Source organism: Glossina fuscipes, unplaced genomic scaffold (assembly GCF_014805625.2).
Source record: "Glossina fuscipes isolate IAEA_lab_2018 unplaced genomic scaffold, Yale_Gfus_2 1, whole genome shotgun sequence".
In the NCBI taxonomy this organism is placed as follows: domain Eukaryota; kingdom Metazoa; phylum Arthropoda; class Insecta; order Diptera; family Glossinidae; genus Glossina; species Glossina fuscipes.
In genome coordinates, this window is record NW_023998415.1 from 40,896,528 (window position 1) to 40,912,842 (window position 16,315).

At 32.8% G+C, this 16,315-nt stretch overlaps 1 protein-coding gene across 4 annotated transcripts in view; it reads right to left on the reverse strand.

The window, feature by feature from the left end:
- The window catches only part of LOC119632190 (breast cancer anti-estrogen resistance protein 1), an 83,500-nt gene that overhangs the window by 21,719 nt on the left and 45,466 nt on the right, over positions 1-16,315 (reverse strand). For 3 of the 4 annotated variants that reach the window (XM_038024993.1, XM_038024994.1, XM_038024997.1), the window contains exons 2-3: positions 7,990-8,133; positions 3,827-4,162 (exon numbers count right to left, since the gene is read on the reverse strand). In XM_038024993.1, the coding sequence (XP_037880921.1) occupies positions 3,827-4,162; positions 7,990-8,133 (480 nt within the window). Of the gene's footprint in view, positions 1-3,826; positions 4,163-7,989; positions 8,134-8,233; positions 8,321-16,315 lie in introns of those variants that run through there. The other variant, XM_038024998.1, reaches the window with a different exon arrangement.

The window sequence follows — 16,315 nt, forward strand, 5'->3', positions numbered from 1 at the left end:
TTTTGTAAATTGCGAATCATTTTCAAAATAGAGTTCTACCTGGAGTATTGGCGAAAATTTAATGCAATACAACCAGTCCGCCATTTTCAATTGGGGTTCGGCCCTGCTTTAGCGTAACGAATTTCACAGTCAAAAACCTCTGCATTATTGTACGTTAAACATTTGAAGGACAGATAGCCAGACACGTTTACTTTGCACTACGATCTCAAGCGTCACTTTTCTTGGCCAAAACGTATCAAAATTTAAAATAACACCATTTCTTAAGTAAAATGTAAATTTTTAATATATTTTTGTTCTTTGACTTCCTTTGATTCCTTAAAAAGTGTCTGAAGCAAATTCTGATGAATTTGAGAGTCATTGATTGTAGTTCTAACTGAGTAAATGTACGGCAACCGCGCAGACGAAACTTGTTTCGGAAAGTTTTAAACATAATTAACAACGACTTCTAGGCAATTATTGAATTTTTATTAAATTTTAATTCATCTTAAATTCAATGCAATATTTAGAAATATTTTTGCTCCCTCACGCTCTTCTGAATAATCAATTGCCTCAGTATTCGCTTCGAAGGTGTTATCATAACGCAATAAACCCTTAACCTCTGGTGGCAAAAGCAATGGCTGTCTTTCGTGAAGTTTACGCAACCGATATATCAACTGCTCTATCGCAATCTTTCGTTTTTATATGACGTTTATGTTGCTTTGGGACGCAGGAATATCCTGTATCCTGTATTCTGCGTTACTTGTAGTAGATCTACAAATAAACTCTTACCGCTTTTTTTTTGATAAAGTTTAACTGTATTTAAAATATACTTGTGATAAAGCTAAATAGCCTAACTATGCGTTATCATCTATGGCTGTCCTCGCGGCAGAAATTTGCAGATTTGTGAATATGGGGAAATAGTCATCGATCCATTTTCGCGCACCTTTAAATTCTGTGAATTGTATGACTGCGTCGAACGCGTCAAGCACGTTGTAAGAAGCATCGAATTTCAGCGTCAGAAGTTTTGTTTTGTACCTTTAATACTTTATATATTATGGGAGTCATTGGCAGCAAACGGCACTTGCTTTGACAGTTTGCGCGCAGCAATATTTTGGTGATTTATTCAAGTATTCGAAAATATTCGAATTCATAATATTCGAAAATTTCTCATATTCCGGAAAATCCCGGAAATTGAAAATAAACATATTCAAAAACAAGTAAAAACATTATAGTCGGGCAAAGCCGACCATTCAATATCGTACACCACTTCGTCTAGTGCAGTTATTCACTCGTTTTGGTAAAAATATTCCAAAAATTACGATTTGTTTTTCTTAATTAAGTTTTCATGGAAACAATTATTTGAGAGAGAGGGTTTAAAAAGTTGCCTCAAACGGACGAAAGTTTTCGCACCAATTTAGAATGCCGGAATACTTACTTAACCAACCAATTTTGCCGACAAATTTTAAAAATTGCAATTTTTTTTCCCATATAACGAGTTTTCAGAATAGGGCGTTATATGGAAAGGGGTCGAGCCTGATTCGACCAAATTTCATTAAAATATCTCAAAAATTACGGCCTGTAGCTTAAACACAAGTTTACATCAGAACACATATTAGACGGACAGACCGACTTGGATCAATTCGGATTGTGATTCCGTATCGATCGGTATAAGGGGGAGGTGGGCCTATCTTAAGCTCTTGTGCATGTTACATACGATCGCACTAACTTAACTAAAAACCCTCTACCTCAAGTGGTGTAGGTGTAGGGTATAAATGCATATATCGAACCAATTTTAATTTTTGATCTTAACCTTGCTTAATAACCATCTTAGACCTAATTTAAAAGATGAAATAAATTTGAAAATTTAAAAGATTTCTTGAAAAAGGGATTTTTTTTAGCTTTTATCGCGTTCAACTCTTGAATCTTTTGTCTTATGAAACTGATTTAGTTATCAAAACCGTTCTTTTCTTTTCGTATTAGACCCCTATAAAGCAACGAATGTACTTTCAGTTACAAACAAACGCATCAAACAATTTCAATTTTGACAGCTTGTCGCATTAAGGTAATGTATGTATTTATGTATGTATGTATGTATGTATGTATGTATGTATGTATGTATGTATGTATGTTTGTATGTATGTTATAATAATCAAATGATTTTTTCGCTCTTTTCGAGAATTACAAAATGCTAAAAATTCGATTTTGCCCTAAAAATAACATAATTGGGGATCGTAGCGCGTTATTTGTGAAAATGATTTTGAATCGATCGATGCAGTAAAAGTCTTATGCTCTTCGGGCAATTATCCGCATATTCGTGCAAACTTTAAAATAAATCGCGTATCGAAAATGTTGTAGAGCATAAGAATGATTACTTTTTTGTTTTTGTTGTTGTTGTTGTAATTTTCAAAATATTTTGTTCTAAAACTGTGTAAACATATTTAACAAACCATAGTTAAAAGATTTATTTTTTAAGTTTTCTTTTCATTCCAGTTGTTGTTAATCGCTCAAGTCATGCCCGTTTAGGAGGCCACTTTTCTAAACATATGTCCGCATCATTCGCATACGTGCCGCCTATGTGTGTGCGCGTCTATGTAACTATGTAACCGTCGTCGTTATTTATGAGACAATCTAATCTAACGGTGTAACAAATTTATATTCGCTTATGTACGATTGCAAATTAAAGAAAGAAATATGATTTCTCTTAAAAATTTACAAAAAAAAATTTAAGTAGCCAAATATATATTGTTATGCGAATATATACGCACACATATACATATAAACACCGAAAATTGTATAATCATAATCACGATTTTTGTACATAAAGCGAAAAGAGAGAGAAAAGATATTGAAATTGCAGACATTGGGAATACGATACAAATCCGAATTCAAGTGCAAATCTTTTCATAGTCGCAACAATCATATATATAAATATATATATATATATATATATATATATATATACATGCACACGCATATAAATAGATATATATTTATATGAATGTAAAATAAGTTATTCATTGTTTACACAGACTAACAAATCATTCGTTTCGCAACGGGGGGAAAGCATATCACACACTCCTTTCACTTATGCTTGCACAGATAAATATGATACATGGACAGATAAAAACATACACAACTCGCACAAGTTTATATATATACATATATATATATATATATATATATATATATATTCATATATATATATATATATATATTCATATAAAAGAAGAAGGCGCCACAATTTAAATATGCTAGGCGTAGCCAATAAGCCACACACCAGCGACTGCTAGAGGGAGCACCAGACAGGGGACAAAATAAACTACAAGTCACAACCTAGCAGCAAAAAAGATTCCGTTCGGATTTGTATATGAGCTGATGTTATAGATTTTTTGTGTTTTTTTTTTTTTTTTTTTTTTTTAGTTTTTTAATTAAAAATAAAAACACATGTGCATTTTTTCCTACTTTCTCACCGTAGTCGACATTTAAGTTTCTTCAACTGATAAATGCACCATAATTTGCGGACTTGGATTAAAGTTCAGTAGAGGAAGAAATAAACTTAATTAAATGCGCAACGAGAAATGAGAACAGTGCCAATAAATCCAGCGATACTTACAACCATATATGCAGACCAAGCGTGAAATGAAGAAATTTCGTTTTGAATTCTTTTTTTTTTTTTTTTTTGCTTATATACAGGCAGACAAAGACGCAAAATATGTGCAAACACGCCCGCATGTTCACCTTAAGATAATTGCTTGCTATCATAATTAGGAATTTTAAATTAATATTTGCAGCTTGTAAGCGATTGGAAAGGTATGCGATAACTTTACTGAATACACCATTCACTCACCTTATTGGGCGAAACATGCCATGACCTTCGTATGCCTTGACGTTGCTGTTGTTGCTGTTGTTGCTGTAAATTATTCACTGTGACAGCATTACCAGCTATTGTCGTATTTAAATGCGTTTGACTGGCACTAATAGAGCCGTTGGCACTGCCATTAGTAGTGCTTCCCGGACTGCTAATTATCGATGTATTCTCATAAATGTCGGCCGAACAAATGGAACTGTTTAAAGTGGCTGTACTCGCAGCCAATGAAGGGCACGGTGACGATGCTGGTGATGGTGAAAAACAGCCGGAATCATAGGAATTTAAAATTCGTAAACGATTGCCAGGACAAAGACCCTGAAAATGTTACATAAGCAAAACAATTTTACATTAAATTATCATCTAAAGCGATTTATTACAATTTTTATTGTTAAATAAGTTTCGTTATATGAATATAAATCGATATTTTATTTAGCAAACTTGAAAATGTTTCGCGGTACATGTATAAACGCATCACATGTATATATATATAGATTTATTTTGATTTTGATTTAGCTCGAAAAGAGTGTGCTGACACAATTGCCAGGCCGTGGCGTAATCTCTTCGGGAAATGTAAACATGCCGGCATTTTTCCGAATCGCTGGAAGATCATCAATAACTCAACCACTACCCAGAGCGACTCTACCGGTACCACAAATTATGGCTCAATTGTAAGTTGTTCTGTTATATCGAAATCCCTGGAGATCATGGCCAATTACACCCGTTGCTATCCAACGATCTAATTAGCAAATAGTAGGCAGTAAGGCTTTCGGAAAAATCGGTCTACAGGTTACCTAATGTCCTGCCTCACCAAGTAATGAAATCAAGTAAGATTGTTTAGCTAAATCTCCAAGCCTTTCTACAGAGTTTCGAGGCAAGGTGCTCTTGTCTCCAAACTGATTGCGTTTGTTGCTCACTGTATTTTCATCTTAGCTTCCTATATAACCCTTCGGTTATAATTGCAGAGCAAGTATTCTAAAGAGATAAAAGGAATTTGCTTACCAGCGAAGCATTTTAACAGGACTATGTGGCTTTCTTAGCGTTTTCATGCCCTCGTCCTGAAGGTACCCACGTACTCCACGACCCCCTACCGCGTCTTTAACCGTACTAGTTTTGCCTTTGGAAAAACTTACCAGTGGTTGTCTTTCCCACCGTACCAGATGTCACCATTTTCAATTCGAACGTACTCAAACACTACTGCTTTCCTCCTTTCCCTTCTCTATACCTATAATTCTATCAGACACCATTGTACCTACATGTATATAAGACATCGCCCGAGTGACAGATCACAGAAAAAAATTTATATAGATTCATTTTGTTGTTGCTCATATGCATAAACTTTGCATAATATCCTGTGCAGTGCAAAAGTTGAATACTGACGTAGTTGTTGCTTCTTCTCCTCGTATTACGTGAGATTTCTGACAGACATTTATTGGATAGTCATCAGTTTTGCGAACATAATGGTGACATGTGTTGTTTATTTTCAAAAGTTTTGCAAAAAAAAAAAAAAAAAATTTTATTATCGAAACTGTTGGCAGATAAAGTTTTTTGAGAACAAAAAATATGTAATTTTTTTTTTTTTTCTTCTTTTATGAATTACTGAAGTAGAAAGGTATGCTAGCGTCATCATTGTCTTTGTGTGATATTCAGACGTTTGTTGAAAAGCACGCATTCCTCGAATTTCGTTTCTTGCCATGACCTTTTAAGCATTTCTGATTCGATCCAATATTTTTACTTGATTTTTCCAAAAAATGTTTTGATTTTTTTACTCTTCTAGATCACTTGTGGTATGTGGTATAAGGGTATTTTAAGTTTGTGCAGCTACAAACAACACGCAGAAGGACTTTTTATTAGATCGCTAAATTCAGAGATAGGTCGGTCCACCGCGTCGTCGTCAACCTACAAGGGGCGCAATTATTGGCATATCTTGTTAAAATTTTGTTTTGGAATCAGGGACCGCCTTATTTTGAAAAGTCCCCATATGAATAAATGTATTAAGCGAAGTGATGCAGGGTATTCAACAGTGCGGCGTAATCCACAATAGCGTCGTAACTTGTGAAATTTGACTTATCAATAAAAGTTTAATTATTTGTTTGATTTCAAGAAAAACATCAAAGCCACCGAATATAGTTTTTTATCATCACTATTAACCGGAAAATATACAAGGCGTCATAGACGTCGACTCTGCATCACCGCTATAATCCTTAGTTGCATCGAATGCTCAATGTTGCTCGCTAGTTTCCATCATATCAACGATTGATTGCATAAAGAACAAAAAATGCGATGTGAAACCACATCGTAGCCGAAAATGAAGCCGTCTGTCAGACGTACGGTCATTGGGAAGTTTTCTATTTTAGCTGAAAATACCAAATATTTCCCTCTTCGCTCTTAAGGCTTCAACTATTGAAATGAATCATTGTATCAATTTGAAAGAAATACGGCATAAGCTTATCACTAGACTGCTGCTAAAAAGTTAAGCCTAAGGTGGTTCAATCCCAAAGCAGTCAAAAGGTTGAGAATCGTTAAACAAGATTATGGTGTTAGCTTTTTTGTTATATAAGACTATCCAATATGATCTTTTTGAAGTTTTCAAAGTTTTATCTCCCAACACTTATGCTTCAGTTTTTCATTAAAACAAAGCCTACGAGTACTCATATAAGAGATTTCGGGGGGTATCTTTGTTCCTATGCTAATATGAAAATCTAGTATTTAAATATTACAACATTCACACTATAAGCAGAAGCTTAAACCATTTTCAATGTTTATGTTGATTTTTCATTGCTTACATGCAACTTTTCGTCTCGTCTGATTAAATTTGAAATTAAATTTTATAATCACGACAGGAGGTGCGCATTAGATTTGCCAACACTTTGGTAACAAACACAGATATGCACCGGAAATCGCAAAAAGTATTCATAGTGTTGATTCGTATATATATGTTTGCACGTTTGTTTGTTTGTCTGTCTGTCTGGCTATCTGTCTGAGTTTCATTTATACGTCTGATGAAAACAATAAGATTTGGCCCAAGTCGAATACAACTTTATCCTTTGTTTTTCATCTCTTGGCTTCTGTGGCACACACACACACACACACACACACACACAATTACATGAGCGACTTATATCTTTAATTAAAAATAGCAAATTAATGAATCGTTTCTTCATCTATTCCCTAACTTGAATTTATTATTGGTTTAAAATAACTTTTACGCGTTTAGAGTTATAATATTAAAAAAAAAAAAAAAAAAAAAGAACAAAAAAACAAAATAAGAAATGCAGTTTATAAAAGCGATGCTAATTTTATGGACCATTATAAATTTAATTATACATGCCAGCGTACATGTAGTACAGATGCATAAATATATGCAGATGAGAGCAGGAAATCTGTTAATTTTGATTGACAGACCATGAGAACTGATGTCTATTTTCATTTCACTACTCTGTCACTTTTCGAGCTACATATTATGTATGCATATGTTTACTTGCCTGCTTGCCTGCTTGCCTGCTTGTACTTTTTCAACAACAATTTTAAATGGTTTTGACTGCAGGGCTTTGAGTTAGTAATTCTCAAACAATTTGTTAACGCAATTCTAGAGTTCATCTTTTCTTCATATCAGTCATTGCATTTTCTCTTGTTGTCTCTTGTCTGATTGTTCATCCTCCATTCATAATGGATGCTTTTATTTTTACTCCGCATCAAAAACGGAATGATTGACTTTTAAACTAAACAGACACTGTATACGAACAGGCGTGTACTGATTTGTAATGTGCGAATCGTTGTATGCTGATGGACAGTGAATGAAACCAAAAAAAAAAAAAAAAAAAATTAAGACGAGTAAGAAAATTATATTCGGCTGTGGACGAATCCTTTATATCCACTTGTTTTATGTACAAAAATAAACGAAGAAATGCAATTTTGACGCTTAATAATACCGGGTAGACGAGCACGATTCTTTCCGGCTAAGCATGCCTTCAAGCGACTCAAATGCTTCGACCAGCTTATACTTTATAGGATCTCGGCAGCTTCCTTCTGCGTGTTGCAAACATTTTGACAAAATCAAAATACCCTTAACTCGCGATGATTGATATATATATACAAAAAAAAAAAAAAAAAAGAAAAGCACAGAACAAATTAGAGACACTTACCTGACGGCCGCGTAATGTGCACAACCACCATCCAACCAAACCATCGGTGTCCTGCTCAATGACGGCAAGAATGTCGCCCTTTCTGAAGGCCAGTTCATCTGGTGAGTCAGCAACATTATCATATAACGCTTTAGCATAGAGTTTCTAAAAAAAAAAAAAAAATTAGAGAAAGATAGAGAAAGAACAACAAAAAAAAAAGAGAGAATAAGAAAAAGAAGAAGAAAAAAAATGAAAATTCACTTACATATATGTGAACATTAATAAACATTAAAACAAAACCTGGTAGGCTAACATAAATGGTTTAAGTGTGAACATGTTAAAGAAAAAAACCGCTCTGAATAAAAAAATAAATAAATAAATAAATAAATAAGATAGATAAATAAACGTTAAAAAAATAACAAGAACTGTAATTCGTTTCAAGTTGTTGTTTTGTTGCGCCTTCTTGCTTTGTTCCTTATTTTCTGATTTTCTGGGTTGTTTGTCAAGAAATTCTCAGAAGAAGACGCGTTTATGGTTTTTAGCAAACAATCGTGCATACACACACGTCTTTTAAAGAGATGAGTAAGTATCATAAAATGTGCAATAATAGTACGGCAAGTAAGAAATGGTGTTAAACGACTAACGATAACTCTGCAAAATAGAAAACCAGATGCTTTCAAGCAACTAGTAATGTACACACGCAGATGTAGATGAAAATACTTGATAGAGAGAGAGAGAGAGAGAGAGAGAGAGAGAGAGAGAGAGAGAGAGAGTGTGAATAAAATTTACTTAATAAATCTAAATAAAAGAAGTAAGAAAATTATGCTGAGTTGTGATCGAATCTTTTATAGCCATCATCCTTATCGTAAACAGACGACGAAAAAAAAGGAGGCACAATGTACATTTAAATACCCTGTAATATTGCGGGGCGTGGCTGATATTTTCGATTCTTGTGAGAAAAAAAGTAGACCAAAAAACAGAAAAACCAATGGTTTTCTCGATTTATATTGCACTTTAGACGTGTCCTTTGACCGATTTGGGCCATTTTCAACACCAACCTACGCGCAAAAACTTCATATATTTCTATTAAATTTGAAGCCAATTTTGTAAACAGAATGCGTACAACAGGCATTACACAGACGGACAGTCGTACAGACGGACATGCTTAAATCGATTCACAATACATATCTTTTACGGGGCCTTTGAAACTTCCTTCTGTACGTCGCAAATATTTTGACAAAATGAAGATAACCCTCCTCCTTTGATCATAAGCATAAAAAAATGTATAAAACTCAAACCTTATCTCTCATCCGTGTTACTGTCAACCGCGAGAATTTTTTACCAAATTGCAGAAAAGAGTACCGTTTCTGCGTAATCAGGTGGGTTTTGTTTAACATTTTAAACGATTCCGGGACATTCTCCCCTAGGCCTTGTCATGCTCTGGTTTAGGCACCAATGTATGTCTGATGATGGCTTTAAATGAGAGCAGAATGAACTCCAACTTGGAAATTGGTTGATGTAATCTAACCATATATTGCTTAACTTTACTATATAGTGGTTAACGGCCTTAATAAATAATTTCATAGAGTACTTGATGGTAAGTAAATTCAGGTTTCTTAAAAACGAATTTTTGTAATGAAAGACAAACGCATGCATAGAAGCATATAAATTTCTTGGAAAAAATCTGGTTAGATCCAATCTGGATGCCTTTCTCTAGTCCTTGTCTTGGTTTCTTACGTTTCCTTCACGCTTTTTTCGCTTTTTTTTTTATTTGCCCGAATAAAAAGATCTATAAAAACGATATGCATTTGGTCGTCGAATTAATATTTGACTTGTAATTACAAGGTTTTCGGAAGTTCTCGCACAGAAATGAGGCAGAAAGCGCATATTCGATTTCAAAGCTACTTAACCATGGAGTGAAACAAACAATGCTTAATTCCCGGGATTTGTAGCTGCCATGTGAATGATGACAAGCGACTAACGCTACTATGCATAAATATCAACAGTCTTTCGTTTTAGATGCAACTGAGTGAGCAACAAAGTGAAAAGTAACTCGCAAGTTACGTTTTGCAAGGAAGAATAATTTTAATACCCAAGTAATGGTCTCAAAATTTCTAATGCATCTCGGCAAACTTAAGCAAAGCACTTTTGTTTTTTTTAAAGAATTTCAAATTTTCTTCTGCGCTCGGTTGGTATTAATCTCTTCTAGGCATACTTGGAAATGGCTTGAGATTTTTATTCGCTTTAACTATGTGATGATTGTTAGTTGTTAAGCTGAACTCGCTATAAACGAGAGGCGGCATATGTAACGATAAATTTAATATATTTTAATATTTTGATAGCCTGCACGTATATATATAAGCGTTAAGATAATTAAACTCAACCTCTTTATTAAAATTGTATGGAATGTGTAATAACACTAAGTAAGTTTTCTACTGTTTTCTACAAATTTTTCTACACTTTTTTTTTTTTTTTTTTTTTTTTTTTTTTTAGCAGAGAAAGCCCCCATTACTCTATGTCGGCATCTACTTGACCCCTGCGGGTCATTATACTAACAAGTTAATTTTTTTTTTTTTTTCACTCTTTACGTTTTTATTTATGAAAGAAACACTTTCTAGTTACAAGTGTTTTAAAACGGTTTTGTTTTTTCTTTACATTTTTTTTTTTTTTTTTTTTTTTTCTAAATAACGCGTTTCTTTCGTAAATTCACATAAAAATCTCTGCACGCATGAGACTTAAAATCTCAAGTAAGGAAATTGTTATGTTTAAAAAGCTAACACTACTACGATAATAAAACTAAACTGGCCGTCTTTTCTGTTTCGTCTGTTTTCAGTGCACCATAATAAATAAATGGTGTGATATTGTGTTACTTTTTTTAATTTTTGTCGTAAAATTACCAACAATTCAAAATGTCACTTGAATGAATAAAAAATAAATACATATATAAAAATGAAAACAAATCCGGTACCCGCTTTCAAGCAAACTTACTTTTATTTTTGTTTTTTATTTTCTTACATAGCTTCCTCCTCTTGTGTTTTTCGTTTTTTGTTTATTTTTTTCTTTCTTATGCTTTAAAAGTTTCATTAGTGCTCTTAACTCTTTCACTCGATTAAAGGCATTGAAATTTATGTTTTTCAAATCCATTCATTTCAATCTTCAATAGTTTCCTAATCGTAATGCCTAAGCACGTGAATCAGCTGAACAAATACACAAACACAACAACCACTTATACTATGTACGTATGAAAATGAAGAGCAGATATATTGGTGTTTCCTTATAGAGATGCGATTAAAATGCTTATCAACATAGAGCTGTTTATTTTGCATCTAAAACTATATCTCGAAGAGAGCAAATGTATATAAATAGATCGTAAGGTATTTCTCTTTTCTTTTTTGTTAAACAAAACTAACGTGTAAAAAAAAAAAAAAGAAAAAAAAAATTAATTAATTTTGATAGTCACCAAAGTTGAAAGTTTTCATCTAATAGTTTCGAGCTAAAATTAAAAATTGTAACCCACAAGAATCAATTTTTATAATCTCATCGCAAGATTTCTTTTACGAGGATTTTGGGTTCACTTAAATTTCATATATAAATTTTTAACAACAGGTTTGCATTTCAATTGAATCAACTGAGTTAATTTAGTACAGTTTACACATAAGGTCCAACGTGAACTGAAGTGATTTGGTTAAGAATTTGCTGCATTTCAAGCGTTGATTCTAAGCTTCAAACGCTTTCTTCGTAATGCCCCAAACAAAAATCGCTTAATCTAAATAAATTTGCATAATATTTACTCGCTTCAAATAAAAAGATCTATAAGAATAATTAAAGTCATTTTCGTGACATTTTAGTGGAGATCAAGTTTTGCATTTTAAATCAAGAAATCTGATTCGATTTAGTTTTTTTCAATATTGAATATCAATTATTCTTTAAGCTTTCATTTAGCTTTTGGCTTTGCCTTCACAATATCGACATAGGCGTAATGTTCAATGAGTGATATCAAAATTTTGATATCTAATCTTTTCACAGTTACAGCGGGACTTTCATTTCATAATCAATTCGATTCGAGTTTCATAGTTATTCGATTCAAGCAAAAATAATAATTTATTATTACTTGTTATATTAATATTTTTGTCTTTAAGGGGCGTATTTTTTAAGAAATTTAAAAAAAAATTTCTATAAAATGATATCAGCTAAGCAATTATTATGAAAATTTCGCTCGAAATTATAGGCAAAATTCTTTTATCTAAATTTTCTATATTCATCAGGTATATATTTAATGATGCATGAATAGATATCCTTCGGTATTTGATATAAATCGACTGAAATATTCAATTGTTCCGCTCTTTTAAGATCAAATGAAGACAAATCTCTTATATTGTCTTATAATATTAACAGTAATTAATTGTTAGGAGTTTACGAGTTCATATAAACATTTGCAGCAGATGCCCACAAGAATGACTTTTGTCTTCTACGCGCTTCTAACTTATTGTATGTTGATGTCCCTTGCAATATTTTAATAGAAATGAAGATATTCAATTGTATTTTTAATGAGAATCAATTTGAAATTTAGTTAAGATCAAGCATTTACATAATATATACATATAAGCGTTTATCTGACAAAAGAATTCCTTTTTTTTTTTTTTAATTAAGGTGAAGGCATTCCTCAATTGGCGATGATTAAAAGAATTTTTTGAGTGAATTTCTTAAGTTCAAAAAAAAAAAAAAAAGGAGAAGAAAAAGAAAAAGAAGAAGAAGAAGAAGAAAAACGAAGAAGAAAATATTAACATTTTTGTACGGAAATCACTATAGAAGTGCACATATATATATATACATAAATATATATATATATATATATATATATATTTAAATGGTCTGTGAGTGTGTGTCTAAGTTGCTTGTATTCAAAATTACTTAAAAGCATTTTGCACGAGAGTTACAATTTGATTTTTTATTTCCATTTCTCTCTTTTTTTTTTATTTGTTTTAATATTTATTTCTTCGTACACAACATGATGCTAATTGAACGCAAGCACATTTATAAACAAACACACACACACACACAAACAAATGTATGGCTACATAAACATATGTATGCACACTTATGGCTTGCATTTAAAATGTTTAGATTTTGTTGAAGGAAAAAACTGCAAATTCACGGCATTTTCGCATATGTGTGCGGATTTTAAGTGAATGAGAATGAACTTTGGCATATTGTTGAAAACTGAAGTAGGAAACGCACTTATAACCAAGCACACAAATAATAGGTTTATCTGTCTATATTTACATATTTACCCTGCACTTGACTTAAAAACTGAAATTTTTTCTTTTGGTTTTTTTTTTTTTTTTTTTTTTGTTTTAATTCTCTTTCTTTTTTCTGTGTTTTTTGTGCAGTAAGAATTTTGATACAGTGAAACCTGAGGTGACAACGTTGCCTATAAGATTTAGGTGCATAGTTACCTGCGTCCTTATCTATCCTATGTTTATTAAACTTTCTGTAAGGGGTCTTATGGTTAACAAAATATATGCCTGAAGCATTAAATAAAGATAAGTTCATACATATTCATACATGCATATATACATATATAACGTTATGAGCTTTCAGAACATATGACAATTATTAAGAATTGACATGCGTTTGAGTGGCCAGGTAGGTAGAGGTCTCCTCGACTAGCCACTCAATGCAATCGTGGTGGATTCAAATGTCAAGTGCGGTAGAGTTTTTAATAAAGCCGAAAGCCTTAAGATATATAACTCGAAACAGTCGTTTGTTTTTCTTTTTTTTTTTTTTTTTATAAAAACATATAAAAATAGAGGGGATGTCCTCTACACGGGCGAACATAGTGGTGAAGACTTGCGCGGAGAGAGGGGTGGAGAGCGGGTGCATTTGTAAGCGTCCATCTTGAAAATGGAGACATCAGGCACGATGGGTAAGACAACTTATGGTAGGTGGCTCAAAAGTCGGGCAATTTGGTTAAAGAAGGACAGGTCGCGAGAGTTTGTTGCAAATCCAGAACGAGGAGATAAAAACGCTGAGGAAGCCGTGCAGTCCTGTTAAAGAATTTACATGATCGACTTGATTCTGTGCAGAACACTTGCCCTGGATGGAGTTGTACATAACAGACACAGTACAGCTGCCAGGCCAATGATCAAGGATGTCGAAAGTTTGGGCACCGTTTCGTCGCCTGTGAGTCGTTCCAATGAATGTTTGGAGGCTTTTGCTCCAAACCTGCAGATTATGCGGATGTCGACTACAGTGGAGTATCCTTTGCCCCGCTTTCACATAGCCTAAATCTCTTTCGATTCTTCAAACACATGTTCTGCTCAACGAACATCATTTTGCTTTGTCATGCCCAGAACATCAAGAACATGAACATAAGTTTTTTTTTTCCTACTTCTATTCTACTATAAACACATATAAACGCATGAATACATTTTGACTATAGAGAGTTATAGCTACGTAGGCGTACGCGTATCACATACAATAGGTTAAGTTGAGTTGACAGCTCTCAACTCAACGGTGCTTAGGTTGATCATAAGCGCATCACAGTATATTTTAGGACATATGGTTTACGCAGGTATTTTGAAAAAAATTTATTTCTTATTGCATTTTCAAGGAGACTTTATTACTTTAGACAGGCTGTCCGGAACGAATTATGGCGTCCACACGTCATATTTAAAAAACACTAGGAACGAAGCTTTCGAAATATACTCGTGTTAGTACGGTACTGTACCGTATTGTACATGGCAGAATATTATAAAAATGTAAATACCAGTTAGATGTTAGAAAGTTAACTTTTGATAGCACCATTGTGCCCATATAACATGGATGTTATAAAAGAAGTCACAAGGCTACTACCCTCTTATGTTCACATATGTAGGAAAAAATCGAAACTTATGTAAAAGATTTCTTTTAAATTTCTTTATAGTATAGTAACGAACGAGGCGACAGAAGAAGAGGAAAATGAGTTAATCAAGCACAAGCTTGATTAAAATAATTGACACAATTTTGTAAAAAATTTATCGATTCAATAAGCGATGCAATTGAGATAAATGTCAATATCCTGCTACTTTGAGTACTTGACAAGTACTTGTACAGCAATTGTACAGTTACGTTTTTACATTCGCCATCGAGCGATGAAATCCATGACAAAATCCTTGAAATGATCGCGAAAAATATCTGTTAACGATAACAATTTGCTTGAAAATGTATTCAATCAGTTTACTAATAGAGTCGCAATCAAACGACAGTCATAGTCACGAGTTTTCTACACTTACCTAAAGTGAAGGGTGCATCTCCACCCATTACTCCACTACATTACATATTATGGTTTTTCATTATGTTATTGTTTATTTTATTGTTATTTTGAATGAAAAAAAAAAACAAAAAAAAAAAAAATTATTCTTTTACTATATTGCAATAAATATCATAATTCCATGTTATTTTATTATTCCGATATGTATAATTATTTATAATTGTATGCATGCATGTGCACATGTGTACATAAAATTTTATATCTTTGCCCATAGAGTTCGATCACATCATAATGCCACACACATCTGTATTACATATTGTTTGTGTATGTGCGGTATTTGCGGTCTTTGACGGTTGTATGTGTCGCGGTAGCCCTACAATTGAACATAATTGTTTACGTTTTTCTTCGATTTCCCTATAAACAATGTGCACTTTTTTTTTTATTAATTTCTTCTTTTTTTTTTTTTTTTTTATTTTAATTTTTTTTTTTTAATGTTTGCATTATACTCATTCAGTTTTCTGGACTTTACAATTAATATGTTATATCACGTCGCGTCATAGTCGCGTCCTAATACCGTGCACAAGATTTGAATTTTTTTTTTTTTTGTTCTTTTAAATTAATTTTATCCACTACGACAAACGGAAAGCATATTTGCTTCTGCAGAAAGCTCTTGCAACTGAGTTTAATGTTCGCGATTTTTGCGTACAAACTTTACTCTTCAAGCATAAAAGACATGATACAAAATCGTGGTGAAATGTTGCTCATATTTTACGCATTTGCTTAGCATCGGAAAGAACTTGACATAAAATGAATTTAAATTCATAAACTATGTCACTACGTCCTAAGACTTTTATAACTTTCTCACTTACTGTCAAGCTAAAATTGCGCGATTACGTTGCACGCTAAACTCGGAGATAACATAAATATTCTGTTAAACATAGAAACGTAATAAAACAATATATATATATATATGTATATATATATATATATATATATTATTAATAGGCTGAAAACATAACACAATAATTCTGAGTTCATTACTGGAATATATAAAAAGCGTAAGCACATGCATTCCGACAAAAAAAAGTTGTAATC